This window comes from Kryptolebias marmoratus, linkage group LG4, assembly GCF_001649575.2.
Source record: "Kryptolebias marmoratus isolate JLee-2015 linkage group LG4, ASM164957v2, whole genome shotgun sequence".
In the NCBI taxonomy this organism is placed as follows: Eukaryota; Metazoa; Chordata; class Actinopteri; order Cyprinodontiformes; family Rivulidae; genus Kryptolebias; species Kryptolebias marmoratus.
The window spans coordinates 12989295-13015883 of NC_051433.1; the positions used below are offsets into that span (position 1 = coordinate 12989295).

The 26589-nt window shown below is 38.9% G+C and overlaps 3 protein-coding genes across 7 annotated transcripts in view; 1 reads left to right on the top strand and 2 right to left on the bottom strand.

Annotated features, from left to right (window-relative positions):
- Positions 1-13619, top strand: part of erc2 (ELKS/RAB6-interacting/CAST family member 2) — a 46065-nt gene extending 32446 nt beyond the window's left edge. For 4 of the 5 annotated variants that reach the window (XM_017435460.3, XM_017435462.3, XM_017435463.3 and 1 more), the window contains 9 exons: positions 1195-1397; positions 5077-5088; positions 5306-5429; positions 5550-5710; positions 6572-6719; positions 7915-8472; positions 9104-9157; positions 9243-9442; positions 9525-13619. In XM_017435460.3, the coding sequence (XP_017290949.1) occupies positions 1195-1397; positions 5077-5088; positions 5306-5429; positions 5550-5710; positions 6572-6719; positions 7915-8472; positions 9104-9130 (1233 nt within the window). In that variant the 3' untranslated portion in view covers positions 9131-9157; positions 9243-9442; positions 9525-13619. The remainder of the gene's footprint in view (positions 1-1194; positions 1398-5076; positions 5089-5305; positions 5430-5549; positions 5711-6571; positions 6720-7914; positions 8473-9103; positions 9158-9242; positions 9443-9524) is intronic. The other variant, XM_017435461.3, reaches the window with a different exon arrangement.
- Positions 13620-13819: 200 nt separating this feature from the next.
- LOC108247397 (protein disulfide isomerase CRELD1) lies at positions 13820-16689 on the bottom strand. The gene is made up of 6 exons (XM_017435492.3): positions 16552-16689; positions 15516-15669; positions 15335-15418; positions 15075-15170; positions 14845-14985; positions 13820-14761 (listed from the first exon to the last, which is right to left on the bottom strand). Exons 2-6 carry the CDS (start codon positions 15667-15669, stop codon positions 14541-14543), a joined length of 696 nt encoding a protein of 231 aa, XP_017290981.1. The 5' UTR covers positions 16552-16689; the 3' UTR covers positions 13820-14540.
- Positions 15798-26325, bottom strand: il17rc (interleukin 17 receptor C). Its single transcript, XM_017435491.3, has 15 exons — positions 26184-26325; positions 25653-25929; positions 25138-25360; positions 23134-23237; positions 22951-23053; positions 22710-22751; positions 22462-22580; positions 20586-20642; positions 20444-20498; positions 20106-20326; positions 19715-19768; positions 19577-19622; positions 19380-19475; positions 18988-19026; positions 15798-18901 (listed from the first exon to the last, which is right to left on the bottom strand). Exons 2-15 carry the CDS (start codon positions 25755-25757, stop codon positions 18342-18344), a joined length of 1824 nt encoding a protein of 607 aa, XP_017290980.1. The 5' UTR covers positions 25758-25929; positions 26184-26325; the 3' UTR covers positions 15798-18341.
- Positions 26326-26589: the final 264 nt, after the last annotated feature.

A 26589-nucleotide genomic window follows, 5' to 3' on the forward strand; every position in this document is an offset into this window, starting at 1 on the left:
AAATAAACATTTGAAATATATGAGTTTGTATGTAATGTATGATTATAATATACAAGTTTCACTTTTTAAATGGAATTACTGAAATCAATCTACTTTTTCATGATATTCTAATTTTATGACCAGCACCTGTAAATGCAGTTTACAAGATTCTAGCAAAAAACAACTTCTTCACAGAGACTCATAAAGTACTATTTGAAATTAAATTAAAAGTACTTAACCTAGGGCCAAATTTTTTTCATATCTTCAGTTTAAGCAAAGTAGACTAACATAAAAAATCAGAACAAAGTACATTTAGAGAAACTAAACACTATAAACAAAAACTAAAATAAATAAAGTATTTTAAAGTGCTTTATACCATAGTGCCCATATATGAAATTTATTCCCACCAGTTTTTTGGAGTTCAGATTTGTAGGTATTTTTGCACTTGCTTAAGATTGGAAATCTGAACCACATTTAGTTGCTCTTGCTGCTCCTTTTCCATTTGTTTGACTGATAAATGCAAATACTGTTCAGCTTTGGTGGGTTTGCATGACCTTGTTGCATGTTGCCAGTGTGGATTCTCGTTTATCTCAGTGTTGTGCAGGTAACGTTCATATCAGCTGTAGGTGGAGTTCACTGCAGTGTTTTGGTGGATGGCTCTGTGTCACTTTGCGACATATGTGGATGTGTTTTGTCTCAGGGGTGTTGTGTACCACTGTGATCGACTTTACTTTTTTATAATGATGTTGAGATTTGTTCATAATGACCAAAAAAGAAAGCTCGGCTTTTCATAGTTGGGGAGAAATTCCTTGAACGATTTAATTTATTTTCCACTTTCTTGCTCTTGTTTCTTGAGTGCTGTAGAAAACACACAAATGCACACACACACACACACACATCCTGCAGACTCACCAATTGTGCAAAATAACGGGGGAGTCTCAAAGGGCCGTTTAAACTGAGCTAAATAATAGCTCAGTTAAAGCTAATGAGCCAGCAGCAGTAATGATGGCCTGGTCAACAAAATTTACTCTACACAAAGACGGGGAGCAGGAAAACAGGATGTAAATCTGACGGACTGCACTGTGTATATTCCTCCTTCAAATACAGGAGAAAATCCTGAGCTTCTCTGCATGGATGTGCTGACTCTGGTGTCAACTGAGTGTGTCACCGGGGGCATGCACATGTTTGTGTCTGCTCTTTGTGTGTGATTTGCAGAAAGCTCACGAGGTGGAGCAGCAGTCGGGCTCCAGAGCAAACCCAGAGTACGTGGACCGAGTGAAGCTGCTGGAGAAGGAAGTGAGCTACTACAAGGACGAAGTTACCAAAGCTCAGACGGAAGTGGAGAGACTCCTGGACATCCTGCGCGAGGTGGAGACAGAGAAGAATGACAAGGACAAGAAGATCGCTGAGCTGGAAAGGTAACCGGTTCAGACTGTTTAGAAAAGGTAACACATTTTGTCTTGGTGTAATGTTTCCAAGGTCCAGCCTCTCTGCTCTGGATAAATTAGCACATAACCAAAACAGTATATAATAAAAGAAAAGTAGGAAGTGGATGTTCAATGCCTATAACATAATGCGAGAAAATGTACTTTTCATCAATTTTCTTGAAGTAATTTTGGAAAAATAGTTTCTTTTTGCTCTTTATTCCTGTGTTTTTGTGTGCTATTGTGCTGATTTTTTTCTGCTATTAGTTTAGTTTGTATTTCACTGTTTGTCCTAAATTCCATTTGTCTTTTTTCTTCATTTTAAATTTGCCTTAAGTTTAAGTTCGCTCTTATTGGATGTTTTTTCATGTGTTAAATAGTACACTGTTCAGCTACAGTATTAAAAGCACCTGCATGATAAAAAAGGAGCTGATTTTTGGGGTCTTTTGCGGTTTGGGATGATGTCTCTGAAGATTTGGTTTTAGATTTAAGGAGTGTTAAAGCCTGATGAATGCCATGGACTCTATTTATTGTGTTGTGTGGTGGGAAACTTGGTTTACCACTTTGCTCAAGTGGGAAGAACATGTCCAACCCTATTGACTGCCAGAACTGAAGGTTTCCCCCATATTATCTACACTTATCAGTCGCTGGCTTTCTGATTAGTTTGGTTTTTTTGTTGGTTTGTGTAATTTAAAAGTTTGATATCATGAGGGTGTCATTGTGCTGTCCTGTGTTGGGTCTCAGATGTCTTTTCCAGAGTTAGATTAGGGTCTTAGATGGTCCAGATCTCTCAGAGTGAAACTAGTTTTGCACTTTGACTTGGCTGATAGAGGAGATTTTTGTAATGTACCTGAAAAAGAAACACTCTGTGACTAAGCAGACATAAAGATTGATTGAATTACAGGAGAGCCACAAATGTATGTTTTATGCTCTTCTCTCTAGTAACTTACCCACCAAAATAGAAATATAAACATAAATGATTTTTCAAATTAATGCTAGGGGTCACTTTGCTGAGTCTTTTGCTAAATTGTTAGCAGTGTGTTAATTAATGGAGTGTTCGTGTCCTTTTTTGCCATCTTTACCCACTTTTTTCATTCTGTTTCCCTTTCTGTCTTGTCTCCTTCTTACCTCCTGCCATTGATCGATTTTGACCTTTGTTGTCTTCCTTCTGTTTTCTTCTCAAACCTGATCCTGATTTTTCAATCTGTTCGTCATCTCCCTTTGCAAATCTCCCAAAAATAAATTAAAAAAACAAAACAAAAAAAAAAACAACCCCCCCCCCAAAAAAAAAAAAAAAAAAAAAAAAAAAAAAAAAAAAAAAAAAAAAAAAAACCCCCCCCCCCCAAAAAAAAAAAAAAAAAAACAAAAAAAAACAAAAACCCAGCCCTCCTTCCACCTTCCATCGCCCTACCCCTCGTCCCGGTGGCAGAGCTCCCTCTGACCCGCTCCCTTCTGTGTCTGCCGCCCCCCAGCAGATAGGGGGCATGGTGTGGGATTTCCTGGGAAAGTGAGTGCTCTGCCCTGGCACTTCAGCTCGGCTGCGTGGTTAAAGTTGTTGACTGCGCCTGCTGCAACTGCATCTGGTTTCATCTGTCTGCCTGCTGTAGCATACCTGCCTCTTTGTATTAAAGTGACAGACTCCATTTACAGTCCCTGTTGTCTTTACAAACTCCTGCACATGATACAAAGATCCCTGCATTCAAGTTTGCCTTCTTGTTCTTTTGCACACATTTGTTACTGTCTGCTTCTGCTTCATAGAAACCTTTTACCAACTTGCATGTTTGTTTGTTCCAATGAATGTGTGTTTAGATTTGTATGCAGGAGAGATTTTATCCTACATGTAGATTTTGATAAATACTGTAGATCATCAAACATTTTGCTTTATAACTTAACACATTACAGTTCAGTAAATTAGAAAATTATACATAAATCACACATATTCATAAATTTAAAGTTGTAATTTAAATTACATTTTTTTGTTCATGGTTTATAGTTTGGATTTTAAGTACATCGCATCAACTCATCCCATTTTAATTGTATGTCTAAGCAGGCGTATATTTTGTGGTGCTTTCTGAGCAGCAGATGGTGCTCTGTGTTGTCTGTATGGGTAATGACGCATGATAAAGTCAAATGAATCACACCAGGGGATGCAGCAACAAATTTTACTACTCATGCTGTCAGCTATAACTCATATCCTTGTCAAAAACTGCACTTGTACAAATTGTGAATGATCAATGCCAATAACCATATTTATTCTGTACTATTGGCAGGTGATTTTCTGTAGACCTTGGTGTGATTGTTCCAACTAGGCATGAGCCAGTATGAGATAACCGTGAGCAAAAATACTAAGGGAATTGTTACATTAATATGGGATAAAAAAAATATTTGCATTAAAAAAACTAATATTACTAATATTACTCTTGTTGTAGTTAAAGTTCTAAAGTAAACTTTCTTATTACATAGAACATTACTCCTTTTCCTCCTTTGGCCATCATATACAGCTGACTGACAGCTCGCAGAAACAGGTGGGGGAGGGAGAGCACTACCGTTTGTTTTATATAACAAAAAAACACTGTCTCTGGCATCTCACTCAGAAGAATTTAAACCATTGGAACAATTTGACCAAAAACTTTAGTGGTTTTGACATCGTGATGTTTTAACACAATAATGTACATTGAAACTAAAAACTGGTCCATGCCTAGTTTGAACTTTTTCATATTATTTGAGGATACAGTACGTAGTTCCTTTTGGTCTAACACTTGCAGCCACATTCACACATATTTCTGTTGTGTTTGCTATTTGTTGAATCTTCTTGTTGCTTTATCTGTTTTTGAAGCAATGTCTCATCCTGCCATGGGTGTACCACTCCCCCTCCCTTGGCTTATTCCACCCATCTGTCCACCTCACCAAACATCTCAGGTGCAGTTCACATCCTTGTACATAAATCCTCCTGGTTAACTTTTTCATCCCATTAACCTCACCAGTCAGCTCATCTCTTATCAGATTGTCTCTTCCAGTTTCTACCTCCCTCCTTATCCTACCAGCTTGTCCCACATGCCCTGCCGAGCTTACTCCACCAAACACTAAAGGAAATGATTGAAAAGACCTGCATGATCAGTGTGAGGCAGTGTAGTAGGTAGGCTCTGGACTGAATCCTTGTTCTGGTCTGTTAGTTCAGTCAGGCCTCCTTTGTTGATCAACCCCTGCATTAACAACTTATTAATTCCTTCGTCGCCCACTTGATCAAACCACTGATTGCTTCCCCTCCTTTTTGCTCAGCACTCTTTGCTGCCCTCCTGCCCTCATGTTTTTCCCTGCTGTTCTTTGCTTGTCTGACTGCATGTCTGCCACTCCTGGGCTTGGCAGCAGATGCACAATCAATCCAAGTTTTTTTTCAAAGAAGGTGCATTCTGCATTAGCTGCGTCAGCCTGCAGAGCAGCGACTGTCACAGGCGTGTCTGTAGTCTCTCATGTTGTTTGATAATCACAGCACAGCGTGATCTCTTCTGGGTATCATTGTTTTATTGTAGTGGTTTTTTATGTTCTATTTTTTTGGGTTCTAACACTTTTTTATATATTTATTTTTTCTGTGTGCTTTTGTTTCTTGCTTCCAATGTTTTCCTCACGTGTCCGTCATCTTGTCTTCTACCTTTTTTTCTCTACCCATCTGCAGTTTAGCTCCCAGGTAAGTAATTTCCCTGCTTTCCCTGTAACCTATCTGTACCTACCCTAGTTCTCACACTAAAACCTAAACGCTACCTCAACAATGACATGAGGCTCAATTCATGAGTGATTCTCATGCTTTGTTGCTGCCCTGCTGATATCATGGCTGGTTCTAGCTTGAGACATGGTTGTTCAAAATGCTCTTAACATAATGGGTTTTAAATTGTGTGACATTACAGGCAAGGAGGTAAAGATCAGACTAAGAAGGCTCCAAACATCAAACTGGGACCACAAGGGGACAAGAAGGGTTTAGGACAGGACCTTCGTAAGGAGAGCTCTTTAGACAGCGGCCACCACTTAAAGGTGAAGTTTTATTTTACTGCTAGGAAACAAATTTCACTGATGATGAATGGATGAAGTAAGTTTTATAATAAACTAGTGTGTTTTAAAATTTGTTTCCACATAATGCTTGTTATGGGTCAGCTGGAGGAGCTGATGAACACGCTGGAAAGGACAAGGCAGGAGCTAGACGCCACCAAGCAGCGTCTCTCCTCCACGCAGCAGTCTTTACAAGAGAGGGACACCCACCTAACCAACATGAGACAAGAACGCAGGAAACAGCTGGAGGAGATCCTGGAAATGAAGTTAGTATTCTTGCCGGTCTGAAACAAAAAAAAAACCTATATTTTCACTTTATTTGATGCATTACAATTTCTTTTCTTAAACTATAATAACATTAAGGCAAGCAGTTCAGGATTCACTTTGGGACACTTTGTTTCAGCTTTTGTCTCCTAAATAATAGTTTGTCATGTTTAAAGCAGGGATTTGTATGGCATTTATGAGGAGCCAGCATCTTACCTGCAGTAGACAGTAGTCAGAACAGATTCAGTTTGAAGAATCAGGAAGTCAAACTAAAAGTTAATGGAGTCAAATTATTGTATAAATTGAAATATGAAGTAAATCATGTCATGGTTTTGCAGTGAAGACGAGCATGTGTGCTTGTTTTTGTGTGTTTGCAGAAAGTTAATGTACGAGGAAAATGGGTTTTATATATTTCAATAAAAATTTGAACTCTAAACGGGACAAAACCTTTAGTCGTTCCAATCCTAGAATGTTTTCCAGAGAGATGGGGACTTCATGAATTTGTGATTAATGTGTAAATCCAGCATGTAATACTTTGCACGTATAAGTAATTCATTAAGGTTTCTCTATCAAGATCAGAGTCTCTATTTTATTTAATGTAGTAAATACATTCAAGAGGCTAGAGTCTGCCATCTGAAACAATTCAAACTAAAACATTTTCCAGCTTTTTAAGCAAATGCTGTGTTAAGTCGAATCAACATTGTCGCTTTTACTTAAAACAGTTGTTGACATCATTATCTTCTCAACCACTGGTCTGTGTTGCTCTGCATAATTTCATGCACAGAAGCTGCTCAGTTAAAAGGAGTTTTGGACTGTATTGAACATTGATTTGGTTTTTTTCTTTTTAATTTATTTTCTTTTAGACAACAAGCTTTGCTGGCAGCCATCAGTGAGAAGGATGCTAATATTGCACTGCTGGAGCTGTCTGCCTCCAATAAAAAGAAGACCCAGGAGGAGGTGCTGGCCCTGAAGAGGGAGCGGGACAAACTGATGCACCAGCTCAAACAACATGTTAGTGCTGCTGCTCTGTCTTCACGACTACCAACCATTGTTAGTAAAAAATAAGGATGTAGCTGCAGCAGTCAGTCAGCTATTTCATCACTTTTTGCCACTTTCCCTAATATTGCAGCTTGTATATTAAATCAACTTCAAGAGCTCAATGTTGAACTGAAAACATCCCACCACTTGACAGATGCAAATTTTACAGCTCTGTGTTATTTCTTTTAAGTGGTTATTGTGTGGCTTGAGGGTTTTTGATTTCTAAGCCATGATTACGTTGGTGTGAATCCACTCAGTATAATTAGACCACACTGAGAGTTGGTTTGGGGAGCATGTGGTCATATTTTTTCAGTAGAGTAGAAATGAATGCTTTCTGGGCATCCACAAAAGAACTTCTGCAAAGGGTTTTAGCTACTGGTCTGTTCTCTGGTAAAGAATAATAACGAGTACAGACACGTGGCAATACTGAACAAAAACTGCTCTAAAAGCAAATCCAAAGATTTTATTCTTTGCTGTCTGTCCTGGAAGCTGACTTTAACCCTTTAAACAATGCAGATAAATGTATTGCAGGCAGTAAAGTCATTTTTTTGTTGAGTGAAGCAGTTTTCCTATTTTTTTATGTTTCTGCACAGAGACCACTTCAGATTAAAAACTGCAGTAGGTTTAAAGCCTGTTTAAATCAGCAGAGTGGCAATAATTCTTGAGGCCTACTGCATCTCAAAGTAGAAACTTTATGTTATTTTATAATAACTCAGTTATAGACTTACTGCAGCCGAGGCTTAAATCTTATATACTACTGCAAATTAATGCTCTGCAGGATAGAAGGAACTTTTAAAGCTGCTTCTGTGTTATTGTTGCATTAATTCTGAAAAACACAATAAATTCGAAATTAAAAAGTAACAGAAGTACAGTACATATTTGCAAGAAAGCATCTTCTAGTAAAGAATAGTGGTCTCTGTAGGTTGGCTGTTTGGTGTAAGTAAAATAAGTTTTACTTACTAAACAAAAACAATACAGTCCTTTCTATATTACTAAAGACATGATTCTGAAACTAAACTGTAAGCCTCAGTGTTTGTTATATGGTTAGATTATATTACAACATGTAATTTGGTGTCTCAGTAACTTGATTTTCCTTTTTTTGTGTAAAAAAATGTTATTTATAAGAGTTGTTAATTGTGAGGCACTAACCAGTTTCTTTTTGCCACAGACTCAAAGCAGAATGAAGCTGATAGCCGACAACTACGAGGACGAGCCATACCATCCCCATGCTCCTCACCACCAGCCGCAGGCCCCGCATGCTCAGCCTCAGCCCCAGCCCCAGTACCCCCACCCCGCTCATGCCCAGCAGTCTCTGTATCCACACGCCCCACACCCACAGCACCCACAGCACATGCAGCACCCACAGGCTCAGCCACAGCACCCACATCCGCAGCAACCACAGCCACAGTACCCTCAGCACCCTCAGCCGCTTCCCCAGCACCAACAACACCCCCGCCCCCCACAGCCTCAGCACTCCCACCAACAGCACCCCCAGCACGTGCCGCCTCATGGACATCCCCCTCCTCAGCACCCTCACCCTCAGCACCCACATGCCCCCCCCCAACCAGGACCACATCCCCAACATCCTCATCCTCAGCATCCTCAGCATCCTCAGCATCCTCAGCACCCGCACCTTACCCAGCATCCACGTCATCCATCCCCCCACCATCGAGGAGGGCCGGTCCGAGGACCCCCACATGCAGGCCACCGCCCCTCCCCAGACCAGGTCATTATTGTTATTAAGTGTCATAGAAAAGTGTCATTTCAAAAATCTTTAATAAGGCTGAATAATGTCTCTATGACCTAAAAAACACAAAGAGAAAACAAGAAAATAATTAGCAAAGTCACAAACATCTTGCTTCAATTGTTAATTGTTGCATAATTTTTTTTAACTTAATGTTTTGAATTAGTTGGTTTTTTTTCTTTTTTTTTTTTGGGGTAACACTTGAGTGCATGATAAGTGTATAATGTTTAAAATAATTAATCCCTCGTCACTTTTTTGGCTTTTGGCACACAAAATTTATACAGAATTTTATTTCAGCATATTTTTAGTTGATCTGACATCAATTAAAATCTAAATTTAAAAAATCAAGTCTATAAAATGCACAAACAAAACTTGAATACACGAAACATCATTCCCCCCCCTATTCTTCCATGAATTCCTTTTAATCCTTTATATTTATCTACTGGCTGTGTGTAAATTATATATAAAGTACATTTAAAACAGCCGCAATCATTGCATTTACTACAAAAACATGCTGCTTACACATCAACTCTTGATGATCAAGAATTTAAAATTGAAATGTAATGTATGATATCAGCTGGGTTTGTGTTCACGGATTCTTCTTTACTCACAGGATGACGAGGAGGGCATTTGGGCATAGCTCTGACAACCAAAGTTGTTTAGAGGGGTAAGATAAGCTTCTTTCCTAGTTCTTAACCTAATTTGTCCATCCTTCTTAAGCCTGACATAATTTTGTTGTTTCTTGCATTCAGATGATTCAGTCACTACTGGAGGAGCACGGCCATCCCATGATGTTAACACACCACCCAGTTAAACCTTTATTACCTTCAGTGAATCAGTACTTGGAAACAGTGGGACCTTTGCTTTTTTGTTTTGTTGTCTTTTTCTTTTTGGGGAAGAAGAGGAGGTACACAGGTGTGCAGATTCTGCATTGGGACTGACAGCTGAGCAGGTAATAAAAGCACAAAAGATTAATTTGGGGGATTATTTTCTTTCCAAGCTGCATCTAACACTGTTTCTATGTTTTTCACAAGGTGCCATGGGACCTTCGATTTGACTTAACAGGAAGAGCATGTTCCTCTTCGTTCACAAACGATCCACAAGGATGGAGAGACGGACGGTCTGTGTGTCAAACTGTTGCTTTGACAGAGCTGATCACCATGGAAACAGAGGTCACAGAGAAGTCACCTCACCTGTCGGTCGCCTGCTGAATGAAACCTCATCATCCTCCCAGCTGAGATCTCCTGACAGTCTCTGCCAGCCCAGAATTCTTTCAATTATCCTGCTTCCTTTGACTGTTTTACCTGCCTGACTCACTCTTCAGGCTCTGATTGGCTCCTCGGCCTGACGCTGTCCTGTTTCCTCCATCGTCGCTGCCTTCCTGACCCCTGTGATGACATCTGACCCCTTCATGTAGCTCTCATGACTCTCAGTGTGCTATTTAAATGATCAATGAGCTGTATTTATCTTTCGTGGGACACAGGGACTGATAATTACACTTTCACACATCCTCCATGACCTTCCATCCATTAATGATGTCATCTTGAGCATTTGTTATTGTGATGGTGTCCTCATATTTCAGTCATTTTAGGTTTTCTGTTGCCATTTCTTGTTGGCACAAGGAAGTACTTTTGGCTAACTGATGGGAGCACCTCTGCTCCTTCCTTGGCAGCACAAGCCCTCTTGGCTTTAGGTCTAAACCTTAAAGCTGTGGCTCTTATCAGCATCCTTTTATTCATGTTACCTCTCACTTCAATCAAAAGTAGTCACATAAAAATCAATCTATGCAGATGTCCATCCCCTCTATCAACATAGAGGGGATGTTTTTTTTTTAAATTATCCATGTGTATTTGAATCAGTGTAATTATTAATTATCCAATCAGAGCGACCAAGAAAATGGTCATCAGATTATTATGATTTTATGAGACTATGCACCTCCTCTGTGTTGCAGGAATTTTTTCCTAATGGTGCTTCTGCTGGTGCTCAAACTAAATGGTATCAGAAGACCTAACCGGAGCATCTTTTAGTCCTTTTACAGATGAGGGATTTGATTCCACAACGGGCTTCATAAACAACTGTAAAAGACTTATTTGTACATACAGTTCGACAGTGGGGGTTTGTGAACAAAGTTAACAAGAATCACACACATTTCCCTTGAGAAATATTACAATACGCATTGTAGTAGACTATGATGTGGTGGAAGAGTCCAGTAGATGTTTCTAAAATCTGAACTACAGTTAAGGTCCTGCTCTCCTCTCCCTTGTTCTCTTCCAGCAGTAGTCTGTGTGACCTCCCCCACACATAGTGACTCGTTTTCTCCTTCTTAACAAAGTGGCCTGTGCCTCGTAAAGTATGTATACATAAGATAGATATGCATATATTATACATATAGAGAGAAATCTATAGAGTGTGTCTATATGTGGTAAAAAAAATGTTTCAAACTGACAAGATATGATTTTTTTTCCCTCCTTTATAGTTATTTTTCTAACTGGCTGTAGGTCAGAGATGTTTATGTAGAGAGTTTCATCTATGCTGTGAGAAAACCCTTCAGCACCAAGTTAACATTCCTTGTCTGAAAATGCAGGACAGTCCAAATAAAGAGCTTTAGAGCAGCAGTATAAGGTACATTTAAAGGTGTATCCACAATTATGGATAGTATGGAAAAGATGATATGATTACATTCCTTTCTTAATAAAGGGAAAGTTCAGTTTTTTAAAGTGGGGTTCTGTGGAAAGTTTATAACCAATTGTTGAAAGCATTTTGAACAACCTCCGTTTGGAGAAAAAGGATTGACGAGCTAACAGCAAGTCCAAACAAAGCCAAGACCAAAGTGAATTTCTGCTCTTTCAAAACAACTCTAATCGTGAAAAAATCAGTGGTTTATGCAAACACTATTTTATATACATTTGCCACATTGTCAGTTTCATATTTCTGTTATTTACCTAGAATTTTGTGGTTATTCTCAAGTACAAATTGCAGAACTTCCAATCTAGTCTGAGGTACTGCATTTCCAGTAGAAATATCATAATATTTCCTCTGGAATAATCATGTAATTCAGACTTGACAGTGGTGTAAAGATTGTAATAAATAGTGTTTGCATGAACCTCTATGAAATTTTTGATCTTTACCCCTCTCAGGCTAGCTGTTAGTTTGTCAATCCTGTCAAAATAAACTCAATTTCTCCAAACGGAGGCCGTTCAAAGAGCTATTCGTAACAGGTAGGATATTAAATGTTCAGAGTGTTTTGGCAGAACCCCACTTCAAAACGTTTGAACTATCCCTTTTAATGTCAGAACAACTCAGTTGAAGACCACTTGGCCTGTGGTGACAACTTTAAAAGCAGAAACAAGTTGCTTTGTATTTTGTAGCTCACACAGGTAGCAGTGAGATTCTGTCTGCTTGCACTTGTGAATGAGGACGATCAAAACATCCTCCAACACGAGGTTTCAGTGACTCTGTCTGGATGCATTTCCTTTGTGTGTTTTTGTTGTTGTTGTCCTGTGAAAAGAGGTGGTGATGTACGTGACTGTGGCAGCTGATTAAGTGAAACTAACACATGGTGTTACAGTATTATGGGAAAAAAAAAAAAAGAATCAGACTGTTACTAATCCCCTCTTCCTCCCTCTATCCTCACGGTGCCTGTGTGTCAAGTATTGGGTGTTGTGTACGTCTTTAAATCTACCCCTACTCCACAAATCAAAAGTCATCTTCACACGTCTGCTTCCCATAATAACAACCCCTGTCACTGACCAAGAGTCAAGAACCTGTTTGTATTTACTTTTTTATTTTTATTTTTTTAAAGGAAAGACAATGCAAACAGACAGAGGAGCAAAAATCCTCTAACTTCACCATCAGGGCGTGGTGGAGAACAAAGACTCCATTTTCAGGTCCTTATCTACTGAATACTTGAAGTAGGGAGTTTTCCTACCATAGCATACATGATTTACATGGTAGACAACACAGAACATTGTAATTGTGCCCATGCATGCTGACTTTTACATTATGTGCCAACTGAAGGTGATGATAATGTGGATAATCTCCTGTTCTCTATGCAGAGTGATTTCTCTACTGTTGTGTCAAAAATGACAAAAAAAGAAACGCTAAAGAGACACTAAAGCTTAGAAACAGGGGCTGCTTATCTGGGCTTAAACTAAAGACTTATCCTAATAGTGAAAGAGAGAATCGCACTTAGTTTGTGTCAAAGTAAAAGAAGTAAAGGCTTCATCTGTGCCTAGAAGCAGCTGTGGTAGAAAAGCATGTAGATTCACCACTCATTTTTAAAAGGCCTTTAAAAGACGTAAAAGGAAGAAAAAAGCCTATCGCTCACTTTCTCCTTATTGCTGTAAACAAGTTTTATTTATTTTTTGGTTGCTGAAAACTTTCGATCAAACAAATCACTGTGACCAATGCCAGAAATACTTTTGTTTGACAGAGCAAATGTTGCGTTTTTATTTATTTATTTTTTAGTACTCATTTTTTTTAAGTTAAGCTTTATTTTTTCTATCATTTCCGCTTATTTAATATGCCAGTTTGAGACTGTACTATTTGTAAAAGTAAATGTTTTGAGCTGTACAGTAAAAAGAGCTAGGAACTAACTCAATGTGTGTCCAGCATGCTGAATGATCATTCGTGTGAACGTGAGCGTCTCCAGCACCAAGCATCATCCCTCGTCCATTAGCTGCATCTGCATTGTGCATTGTGACGGTGTGATGTCGTGTTCGAGACTGACGTGTGTCTCACTTACTGTGTCCCCTTAGTAGACAGCCTGTGCAGTTTTGTGAGAGTGCAGCATGTTTCTTTGGTGGGGTGGGGGGTTGTATTCAGAAAAGAGAGTTGTGTGCGTGCGCGGGTGTGTTTGTGTGTGTGCGTGTGTATATTTGTTATGAATTTAAAAGAGAAAATTCTATTTAAAAAAACACTTTATCAACATGTCCCTGAAGAAAAAAAAAGTGAGACTGAGCAAGTTTTGAATGACGCATGGATAATAAGTAACGTTTTGTTTGCTTTTTTTTAACTATAGGAGGCTGTCCTCAGTGCCCCAGTTTGCTATTGTCTGTGCTGTATCAGAATACTACTATTGAGTGTTGGCCAGCTTGTTTATATCCATCAAATAAAGGTGACTTTCTTTCTGTCTTTGTTGCTGATTCTCTGCCCCAATTCGAACACAGTTCCACCTTTACCACCGTGTTTTCAGACAAACAAGTTGCTTTAACTGTCTTTGTTTGTAGAAGGATTAAGTTTCAGATAATTTACAGTCATTGTTGATAAATTATGTAAAAACATTACACATTAATAACATTGCCTGCTGTCTAGAATAACAACAAAAGAGACTCCAAAGTGTAAAAACAGAGTGTGTAGTTTTTATTTGAGCATGCAGATCCACTGAAATGCTTTGTAGAACATGACTGTGGAATGGTTATGCACATCTATATCTTACCTGTAGTAGATAGCTCTTTGAAGAATCGCAGAGTTTAATTTTGACTGGATTAATGAGCTAACTACTAGTCTAAGCAAGGCCAAAATAAAGTGATTGTTGCCATTTTAAAACAGGCAACTTCAAGAATTTTATAGTGGTTCAAGAAAATTCTATTTTATATAAACAACTTGGGTATAAGTGTGCTTGTATCCATTTATTTTCACACAGTAAAATGCACAAATGCTGTGAATGGGAACGTGTCCCTGAACAGCATCTTCTCCTTAATATTCACAATTTAAAAACAGGACTTTAAAGCTTTTTAGTTAGTTTAAGCCTTTAAGTATAGAGATAATCATAAAACAACTGCAGCAACAAAAGACTAAATAAAAAGATGTATATTAACTTGTTGTAATTTGTTTGAAGTGTTTGAAGGTACTGTATGACAAGTTTTTCGCTATTCTGCTTGTTCATTCAGCTGCATCTCCAACATTATACAACTCTACTTTTTTAGACTGCCATTAGCCACAATAGGGATTATTCTGCCCTGCAGCTGCTGATTTCACTTTAATTCCTAAGCAAGCAGTGGTCCACGTGTCTGCTGTTAGGTATGCATTTTGAGTAAAAGTGTGAAGTTTTAACGCCCCTTTAGGAAGCTGTTCATCAGACGATCCCCTCTCTCGGAGAGCCAGTAACCTGCCATGGCTGCCGCTGCTCCGATAAACACGGTTGTGAAGACCAGATCTCCCTTGGCTGCAAGTGTGGCCAGAGCACAAAGCACCACCCCAAAAAACATTTGCTGCAGCACCCCCAGTTCGTCATCCTGGATATCCTCAAACAGACCTTTCTCCTGAACACCTGCAGGGGGAGACAGAGGAGGGGGGGTAAATTTTCTTTTCTCGGTTTGTAAGCATTCATAACCATCAATAAACTGCACTCACTGGGCAGCTGTGTCTTCACACACACACTGTTCTTTCGGATGAAGCCGTCAGCGCAGTCACAGTGGAACGAGCCTTCCGTGTTGACGCAAATCTCATCCAGACCATGACACGCGAGCACCATGTCACTACATTCATCTACGTCTGAGCAAACCAAAGACATGAATATTATTACACCATGAAACATACAAATAACACACACAATTGTTCTTCTTTTTATCATTTGTAATTACCTAAACATTTGGAGCCTGTCAGTCTGTATCCAGGAGCACACTTTCTGCAGCGAGCTGGTCCACTACCCATACAGCCCTCACAGGCCACATCACAACCTGACAAACCAGAAACTGATTTTACTGACACACCACATTGTATTCGTATCTATCACAAATAGCAAAAATATGAAGAGAAAAGCATCAGGAATTATTTAATTTCTGTTACATTTCTGCTAGGTTTGTTGAGATGTTTCTATATTTTCTATCACCGCCATACTGACCTCTGCACTCAAAGGATCCTTGTGTGTTTAAGCAGTAACTGTTCGTCAAACAGTTACCCAGATCGGTGCCGCATTCATCAATGTCTAAAACAGATCAAATAAATACATTTACTGTCTGATGCCGCATGTCATGTAGCTAATATGCTGTTCAGCCCAGTGCAAACGGCTCTGCAAGCATTACCAACACAAGTGTAATTATGAAGAGTCCATCCAGGTCGGCACTCTTCACAGTCGTCACTTTCTGGCCCCGAACACTTGCTGCAAGCATCTGGACAGCTGTGCACCTGGACAGCCAGCAGACTCCACAGCAGCAGGTTGCACCACCTCAGCCCCATCTGACCAGAAGAAACAAGCTGTCAGCGTCCTGCAAAACAGGGCCGACCACTCCAGGCACACTCTCGCTCATGCTACTAATTTACAATCCTAAAGAAAAAAGAAAAAAACCAAGCACATTATTGACCAATGATGTTTGCAAATGTTGTTTATTAGGAATCGGGCACAGAATAAACGGACATGTGTATAAGAAGTCTCCAAAAAAAAAAAAAACCCTGTACATTCAAGACAACCCAGAACAATTAGCCATCATCCTAAAAGCAATGTGTGAGAACAGCTGATTGTTTTGATGAGCTAGGAGGGATGATGTGAGATCTGTCTGTTCATTAGGACATTATTTGAATATTTATCCTTCATGCACTTTTACAGTCTTAATACTTCACTGCATTTCAAGGAAAACTGATATATTTTTACTTCAGTACACATCCAGTTCCCATTTCAATGTTTTACATCTGCTAAAAAAGCACAAACACTCATTTAAAAAGAAGCCACCACACAAAAAAATTGTTAGAATAAGCTGTACCAACACCATTTACACAATTACAATACTTCTTAACGTAGTTGGCAAACCCGACTTTTACATTAGGAGTCTTTAATTCTTAGTTTTAATAATACTTATTGCAACACATTGTTAAAATATAGCATTTGCTTAATTCTAATTCTTCATCTCAACAACTTTTTACGACATAAACACTTTGCAGAACTGTTTGCTGACTACAAATGTGGCTCCCTAAGTAAGTAATGTACAAAGAAGAGCTGTGTGTCACAGCTGCGTTCAGGCTTCAAACTAAAAAAGTATCAACACGCTGTAAACTTGACACTGAACCCGTCCAGCAAAGTGAATTTAAAAGCAACCCCCTGAGGATAATTTGGTGTGTGTTTACCTCCGCGTCTCCGGGGTGTAAACTGAAAAGTATTTGTTCACTTTAAGTCAAGTGCCGACACTTGTTGAAGGAACTGCCTCCGTTTGATTGGAAACTGCAAATTAAAAAACCTCCCGAGCGAGCGGGGCTTGCGGTGTTCAAGCACACAGGAGAACACCGCCCCTCTGGGAGGTATTGGAACACACAAGAAGCACATCCCTGAGGTGGTGAACTGACACTGGGTTGAACCAATAAGATCCGCCGTTCAACACTGACAGGCGGCCAATCACGGCTTCAATGGGCGGAAAACGTATTTATAGCCGGGTGTGGACTGTGTTAAAGGGGTAGTTCGGATCTTTTGAATCTTCTGTGCAAAGGTTTTGAACAATTAATGTTTAGAGAAACAGTTTAAGTCTGACCAAATGACAAACTAATGGATAGCTAGTTTAGGTGGGACCAATACAGAAGCAGACTGCTGCCATCTGAAAAAGAAAAATCCTAACCTAAAAATTTAATAGTGGCTCACGCAAACACTGTTTAATCAACCTTTACATTCCTCTCCAGTTCATATTATAATTTACATTCTGGTCATTATCTGGACATTCAAACAATAGCAGAAGTTAGCTGCAGCACTTTTGGTGCAGCAAAGAGGACTTTCAGCAGGAAAATCATAATACTTTTGCCTGAATAACCATGCAGTACAAAACTGATTTTGATGTAAAAGTGCATAAAATACAAACTTTATGGACCACTATATGAACGTTGTTTCAACTCCAGTCAAACACCCAGAGCATTTATAATTCAAATCTCAATTTATACCTAGTGCTTCAAATGTTTAGAAGTCTGTTTTCATTTAGTTTGTTTTAGAAACTTATCAGAATACTTTACTTAACAAATATGAGCTTAAATTTGTACCAACACATCAAAATAGACTTCTCAATCCCAAACAACTCTTCCATGGATGTCACCATTGCTGTTCAGTCAGTTTAGCTACCACACAAGGTAGTTGGCACTGGGTAACAAATTTAGCTTACACATTTTTAATTTAAGGACACATTCCCCACCTATATGAGATAAATATAGTGCAGAATTTAGTTTCTTACTTTACTTTTTTTGGGGGACCAATCTTCATGACCTTGCAGTAAGTTCCTTTAAGACAACTGCAATCAGCTTTATTCTGGGCTGGTCTGTTACTAGCTGTGAGCTTGTCAATCCGGTCAGAACGTTCTCCAACTAAGATTCTTCAAAGAGCGATACCTAAGATATTACCTATCACAGCCTTCTAACAAAACCTCACTACAAAAGATCCAACCTATTCCCTTAGGGTGGATACATATAACTGGATAAGTGCATACAAAACAAAACTTGTTACAATATTGACATTTAAAGTTAATTATTCTCAAGAAAAGCACAATACTGATAAGAAACTGATAAACATGATCAGAATATCCTGTATTTTTTCTATTCTAGAGACAAACATTTTCTTCTTTAAATAATAATTATTGTATACAGATTCATTTTCAATTTAATGTTTTGTGCTGCTTCAATGCTGCTTCATTTGTGCAGCTACGCATATGGGTTTTCAGAAAAATTAACCACCCAGCTGTTTTAGAAAATACTTTTCTGTTTATCAAGATTTCTCTTGATTTAAAATAACTGGAGTCAAAGTGTCTCTTCTTCATCCCATTCCGTTTGCATTCAGCATATCCTTTACTCTGCCACAGTATTGTTCAGGAGATGCAAACTTTCATTCTCAAATTATTTACATGATGACATTACATTAGTCTTTTCCCTCCGTCAGGTTTAGGTTTTCACCTCCATCCTATCCGTGTCCTTCTGCTGGGGCTCATCTTTGTTTCTGCAACAGTCAGCTCAGCGAGGAGCGACCGAGTCTGAGAGGGGAGGTGAAACAGAGGCAGACCCCGAAGCAGCTCTGGTAGACTCTTATTACTTCTGTGCTGTTGGTTGGAGTCAAAGTTCACCAGAACAAAGATTTCAGCCGCCCTGCCCAGCTGCTTGTGTTCATGAATGAGGAACAGTGATGCAGAAAACAAGTCAGAGTATGGAGACTTCAACTGCTGTGGGTTCTCCACTTCTCCATCTCTGTTTAACTGGGTCCACTCTTCTGTTCTTTCACAGGTTTTCTGGGTCAAAACAAGCACAACTCGGCCGCCCATGTTGTCCAGCTTCTGCAGCTGCGAGTACAGCCACAGCAGAGGTCCCTGGGAGCACTGGTCCTTCCTGCTCCACTGGTCCACAGACACACTGAAGCCCTGGCTGCAGAGAAGGGATCCCAGCTGATTAACTGACTCTGAAACATCAACATCCTCATCTGGGGGACTCAGCAGCACCACATGACCCTTTATGCCAACTTAAAATGGAAAACCAAGAGTCAGAGATGTCATGTATTGTGAATTCATATATTATTTTCACACAGGTTTAAAAGAAAGAACTCACTCTTCACAAATCCTCCATGATGCCAGCTCCACACCCATTCTATAAAAGTCAGAACGTCACAAGTAAATATAACTGACAGCTTATCAGATTTACAACAAGAGTACATAGAGTATCTTTATTTGAACACCTAATTTTAAACTACATATGCTGAAAAAATTAGTCCAAGTTCTAGTAGACATAATGAAATTCACAGGAAGAATGAAAGAAAAGAGCTTTTGTTGGATGTGCTTTGGGGAATTCCAACCAGCAAACAATTCATCTTTTGTCATGGACTGGTTACTAGATGCACCAAAAAGTAGACTCAGTGGTGCCTTTTTCACGTACTGTGTGCTTTTTTAAAAACAAATTCTTACACTTTTAACACCGAATGGGAAAACACAAGGAAAACTTACTCTTGACAAAGTCATGAAGGAAATAAATCATGAGCACAGTCAAACAAACTAGCAGCATAACACCGACAACCAGGAGACTCCAGCGCCATCTGCCGGCTGCAAAAAGCAAAACAGAAATCCCCCTTTATGAAATACTCAGAACATACTCTGCCCTGCCCAAAATCAGCTCTGTTAATCATAAACTTTTTCATACTTACAGTCATTGGCGCAGAATGGACCGAATTTCATTTCATTTATTTTCACCTGCACAAATAAATAAACACAGCTGAGTTATTCGTCTTTACTTTTTAAGTTCAAATATATGTGAATGTCAGGGGAATTTTACAATCTTTTACCATGACACACTGGGAAAACCGTTCATTGATGTTTTCAAAGGCACCTTCTCTTTCCTAAAGGGAGAAAATTGGAAATTATTGCTGTGCAGCTGGACCCTGCTAATTATAATATACCAATTATCTCCAGCTGAATTAATAAAAGGTATAAAATAATGCACAAGATCACTGCAATAATGCAGTTTTTTTTGTTACACAAGCAAAAAACCTATCTGATATCTTGTTTAAAAATTCCAACAATAGGGTGTAGAAAACTTTAAGAACTGGGATACTTTTTCTGTATGTTAAGTGCTTGTTTAGCAGTATGTAATGTGATATTTTATTTGTTGCAGGGTTCAGAGAAAAACAAAGTAATGCTGAAGGGAAATAGACTCCATATGTAGCCTGTTCTTACCCAAAGTCCCTTAATGTTTTGCTTCCATGTGCCATTAGAGAGCTGTTGCATGTTTTTTATTTCGTTGCACTGCCTTTTGTAGAAGAGCTGCACTTCCCCCTCCAGCCTGCAGGGGGCAGACAGGTTCCACACCAGCATCGTGTTTCCGTCGCTCATTTTGCTCAGGCTTACGTTCACTGACACGTTCTTCCGCATGTTCTCTTGTAAATAACGCGGTGGTTCTGAAATGAATAGAGAAATTCAACATGGCTCAAGACATATCGAAGCTTGACTAACATCTACGTGTTGTAAAAGAAATTTGAAATATTCTGCTGAGAAAGAGATGTTTGAATTCTGACCTTTGCCTTTGAAGGGGCACTGAAGTGTGCGCCTCAAACTCGGATCATACCATGCCTGTGGCGCATAAAAACACACATATCAGCATATCCTTCTGAATGAGACAGTTGATGTTTCAGCTGAAAGGCATAAGAGTGACGCTACCTGGAGACAAATGCAAGAGGCCACAGAATCCAGTGGGATGGATATCTGGTCCAATTTCTAAAAAACAAACAAACAATTACTTCAAGGAAAATCAATAGTGTAGTGTGGGGTATAGCAGGCATACAGTACAGTAGTTACCCTACCCCAAATACATTTATAATATCACTTAAATGTACATTTTATCCAGTACAGGACTATAAGTCAAATGTTTTTGTTTTTTCTTTCCTTATTTGATTGGGGGGTGAATGACATTTCTCTCTCTTACTGTTTGTTGCCTTAATTATGGGTTGGTCGGGTTTACGTGTGATAGCCAGACTTAAGTCAATATTTCACAGAGTATATGGAGGGTTGGGTATGATCATGGCCTTCTTAGGTCTGCTCAGTCTGCTGCTGTGTGAGCTTCCTCAAATAATAACACAACAAAATATGGCCTTGGAAAAAAAATAATTAAAATTTTGAATTAAAAATTTAAAGCCTTCAAAGCATTAAAAAAAACTAGTATTCAGTTCAGAATATCTTTAAAACTGCATAACATTTTGAGCTTGTGTTGATTAAACAAAAGCATTAGGACAGCAAAGCACTTATGGGTGTGTATTTGTGTTTGCATAACTTTAGAGAGCTGTTTTGTTATTTTCCAGTGATTTGTTTTTATTTCAACAAATCATTTAAGACTGATATGACAGTAATAACAACAATGACATTCTTCATAAGTACTAACCTCTAAAACAAGCACCTGTAGCCAACACAATCAGTGCCTAAGCCTCGAATAAATAAAAAGTGATGCTTTTACACTTTGTTGCCTGCCGCAATGAAAGGTGGGCAATCATGTAACTGCCTGTTTCTGTCTGTGCATGTTTATCTGTTAGCAAGGCATTTAATTAACTACTGGAAGAATTTTAATAAAACTCTTAAGATTTGTAGATCCAATCATTTGATCTACAGCTGATACATCAAGTCAACTCAGTTCAAGATGGCCGCCACAGCTAATCGACCTTAACAAACTCAAAAGTGGATATAACCCAATCAGTCTTACAGATATTGAGCTCAGCTTTGGTGTGGTGGTTGCTGAGAGTCATATCTAACACATACTCTGAGCACTTACAGATGTAAAATCTTTGTTAAAAACTTTGGCATGATTACCTGCGGCAATCGTTTATTTTTGCATATAACCATCATAATTAGTGAGCTTTTAGGTGCGGCTAGATAATTACTAATGACAGGATTCCCCTCTAATTCATCTAACTCATCTAGCTTCTCCAGCAATCACGCTAAGACAGTGTGGACAGGTCGCAAGTCCATCACAGGGCAACATAGAGTCAAACAACCATTCACACTCTCACATAGGGACAATTTTAAGAGTTACCAACTAACCTAACATGCATTTTTTTGGTCTGTTGGAGGAAACTGGAGTACCCAGAGTAAACCCACTTGTGCACAGGGAGAACATGCAAACTCCACCCAGAAAGGCCCCAGGTCAACCTTCTAGCTGGGAGGCAACAGCTCTAACCACTACACCACTGTGCCACCCCATCTAAAAATCATCTAAACTACCCAGCAGTATATATGGCCTCCATCAGTTTTACTTTGATACAATTTGCAGAGAAAAAAACATAAATATGTAAATTTTGAGTTTGTTAACCTGTATATGACAAGTTTACCAAAAAACAAAAACAAAAGAGAACAATATATTTATGCTGCTTAAACAAACTTATATTTAGTCAGTCTGATATGTGCCTTAGTTTTTTAAAATATAGTATTTTTGCTTGGTATTATTTGTTGTTCTTTTTACTTAGTTAAAACATATAAGAACATTTTGTACCTTATATTTCTAGAAAAATATCTTATTACTGTACATATTTAAACTGAAAGCACTTACCCGACAGCATCCTTCGAGTTCATACTGGACACACAAAGAAGGAAGGGTCCTATTCTCACCCTCAAAGTGAAGCTCCATCCGATTTGTTTGTTCATTTAAAATAATATTGATTGTTGGCACTGAAAAGAGGAAAGTATAATGTTTAGTTCTTTATTTTTTCCCAGGACAAATATGGCACGAAGGAAACTAAAGATTACAACTATGACTGGAATCTTTTTCCTGTTCTTGTTTTTAAATCTTTTCTTTACCTTGACATTCTGTTAGGTGTTTCCACCGATCCTGGGAGCACACTGTGGACAAATAGGAATGTGCGTCATAATCATAATACTGTACATGTAATGACCTGTCATAAAAAGCTCACTCCAAACGATTCATTGTGTTTGTCTTTATGACACTGAAACCTCTTCACTGAACTGTGTTTGGTGCTCTGAGGTAATTTAAAATTATAACTAAAGTAGATGAAACAGGTGTTTGTGATCACAACCATACCTTGATCTAAAGAAGGCGCTTGAAGTATTTGAACTGGATTGGTTAAAATGAATATTTGACTGCCGAAGGAAACCCCATCTGATTCAGTGATCACCATGGACACCTGGAGAGAACAAACATATACAGACTTTATGAGACAAGGCAATTTATCAGCAGTACAGAGTACATGGAAACTAACAGTACCTTGGCCAGGTTATGTTGAGCAAGAGCTGTATAATTGACTGTAAACTCCACCTTCTTGCATGCGGATAAACTCATGGCTACTGCGTAACACACAGTCACAGAAGCTATTGCAACAAAAAAAAAAGCACAGCAGAGGTTAGGCTAAAAATGAACTGGAAAACTGATATGTTAAAAAATACTCTTAAACACATCACACATTACTTTTAAACATTCACATAAACATTGATACCTGTCATTTTTTAATGTTTTGTCACCATGGTGACATTAGAGATAAAAGATGTTTGAAAAGACACAAATGCAGGTTCAGATCTGGAGGCAATTATGTGGTGGCAGACAAATATTAAAAAGAAAAAGAAAAATGTACAGGCGCAAACTGAAATCCAAGGATTACAGACACAAATAAACACATACCAAGACACAGAAACACACACGTAAATCTGACAAGAAGCAAGTGATAACCAGGGATCGCATGTACTGAGAGGGGATAATAACTAGATTTATAGCAGGTGAGATGATTACTAACAAAACTGACAGAACATAAGAACACACTGTTTTAACACAAAACAAGAATTAAACCAAACTCTAAATGAAGCAGAAGAAGGAAATACAATCAAGACATTAAAAAACAAACAATTAAAAGTACAGACAACGAACGTAAGTCATGAAAAGGAAACTAAACTAAACCAAAAACGTGGAATGTTCCCTCAGGGTTGGGAACAAATCTCTGCCTCATGCAAGTGAGTTCAAATATCTCTGTGCCTTGTTCATGAGTGATGGCAAGTTGGAACCACAGATTGCAGCTTTGTCTGCAGTAATGAGGCTGCTGCAGCAGTCTGTTGTGGGCAAGACGGAGCTGAGCCAAAAGGCAAAGTTCTCAATTTACCGGTCCATCTACATTCTAACTCTCACCTAGTCAGAAGTGAGAAGATGTGGATAATTTCAGGCTGCCTAAGTGAGTTTCATCTGTAGGGAGGCTGAGCTCAGTCCAGAGAGAGGGTTTATAGACCCGTCACACTGTGTGCCTTGACAAAAAGGATGAATTTATCATCAGGGCCCACTGCAGCTGTAAAGCTGGGTAAGAAAGACAGTAAAGTCATTTGTGCTTTCACTGATCATGCTGTTTCTGTTAATTTCACTCGACATGCTCCAGTGCAGGCGAGGTGGAAGGGGGATACGAGCTCAAGATTTCTGTGACGGGCTTACCTGTGAAGTTAAACCGATTTTTTTTTATAAAAGTAAACAAATTAAAAAGAAATATGTAAATATGTAGCAACATGCAGGTCACACGATAGTGATCCTAAGGCTCCTGCAGTTTCTGTGAGTAACTGATGTCTCTGTGCCAAACACCTTTCTGCCAGCATTTGCCTGAGATTATAACAAACTTTTGTGGACACCACCTACGTATGTGCCCAACAACTTGTTGATATTTTAATTGTTTGCATTAACTGGTCAGAATTTTGGTACATTTCCCAATCTACATCTATATTCTACATTGTTGGGGTCTTTTTGCTCATCAGTCGTAAACCTGGACAGCACAGCTCGTGCTTGCTACGTCATGCCTCAGTGGGTTTATATTGGGTTTGTATTTTCTGGCCTGGGAACACATTAGGATTCTGTAGGAAGAGCTGGAGAGTGTTGCTGAGAATATGGGTGTTTGGGTTTCTCTCCTTGAGTTGCTGCCTCCTAGACCCAAACTTTGAAAAGTTGTTGAAGATGGACGGACGAACGGATGGATGGATTTTAGGCAGCAAAGTATTCACACAGAATTAGTTTAACCCTCCATTTACACAAGCAATGCAGACTGAACCAAGTTGTTTTCACACTAAGATCAGGACACATTCTCTCTGTGATTGGACCAATTTTCTACATCTCACAAGGTGGTTCTTGTCATACTGAACATTGACGCAAGAATAAAGACAAAGAAGTCACTTTTCAGTGGATTCCCTACAAGCAAAACATAAAACTCTGAGTTGACTCAGATTATAGTAAGTTTAATCAACCTACTTTTTTCATTCATTGTCTCCTTGTCATCTTCATCACCACCAGACTGATCTTCATCCTCCAAGTCTTTATCCAGAGGAATGTAGAGCTCCATCTCTATGTCCAGACACAGCGTACATAGTGTTTCCTTCTCACAGCAGAGCTTAAAATCTGGTTGAAGCTTCTGAATGTCAACCGTGCTGTTTGCTTGAAAAAGAACATTCTTTATAGTGCAGTCGGAAAGACCCTTGAAAACAGACAATAAAAGAGAGAGAGGAGTACATTTCACCCAAGGAACTGAATAGACAGCAAATATTTACTGTTCTTCATGCAAGACTCATTCTGTGACAAGCTGGCAAATGGCTATTCTATCAGTTTTTAATTAAATTTTGAGTATAAAGTACTTAAAGAAATTAAATGTCAGGTCAGGCTAAGGCTAAGGCAATACTAAAAGGAAATTAAAACGTGCAGACTGCCACTAAAAATATTCCATCCTGTATGCAGCACAGTGAATTTTGAGTGTGGTCTTTATACAGTACCTGCGAGCAAATGATTGTTTTGCCGTCATATTTAGAAATGTTCAAACTCCAGGCCGACCCATACAGAGCCAGTAAGAGGCACCAGATCCATTCAGGGGAAAACATTCTGCTTCAGAGAACTGCGGGACTCTTACAGCATTTTTCGGCACGTTTCTTGTTCAGGTGGAACGTGACAGCCTAGTCGAACAAGTGCATAGTTTTCTGCATCATGTAAACTGGCATGTAAGGCAGTGGGCTGAGACAACGCTGCTTCCAAGGTTTCACCTCTAATTAAAGCCTGGCAAAGAAGAGATTAAAGTGACTTATTTGCTTTTAGTACATTTAATAACACATACAATTTTAATAAATAGTATATCCAACAGATTTGTCTGTCTAAAAGTAACTTTGTCATTTATTAGGTTCACAAAGCCACCTAAAACACGTACTATAACACCTTAAAACACAATCAGCAGAAGTGAAAAACAGAATGGATAAAACAGTATTATTACATTATACAAGTGAGCTCATTAAAGTATGATTTCGATTACTTACAGAGCTGACAAATCCATAAACAAGCTCTTCCAAAGAGTATATATCCACTGGTTGTCAGGCTCATGACACCTTGTAAAAGTAACCTGTAACGTGTGAGTCATGTGAATACTGCACCACATAGCTCTCGTCAGAGTCCTGACTCATGAGATGACCCACGCCCTTTTCTGCCTAGTTTCTCACCCCCTCCTTTTTTTTTGTCTGTGATTGAGTCTCACATATTCCTGTCACTTCCTGTTCTGATCCTCATTACAGAGTAACCAACACAAACCAAATGGGTTAAAGTCCATAAGCCTTTTAAAAAAACAAAAAACAAAACACAAATCACTAAAACCAAGCTCCTCAGAGCTAATTTACTAACAATAAATGTTAAATTCTCTTGTGGTTTGCACTTTACTGTCTTTACTAG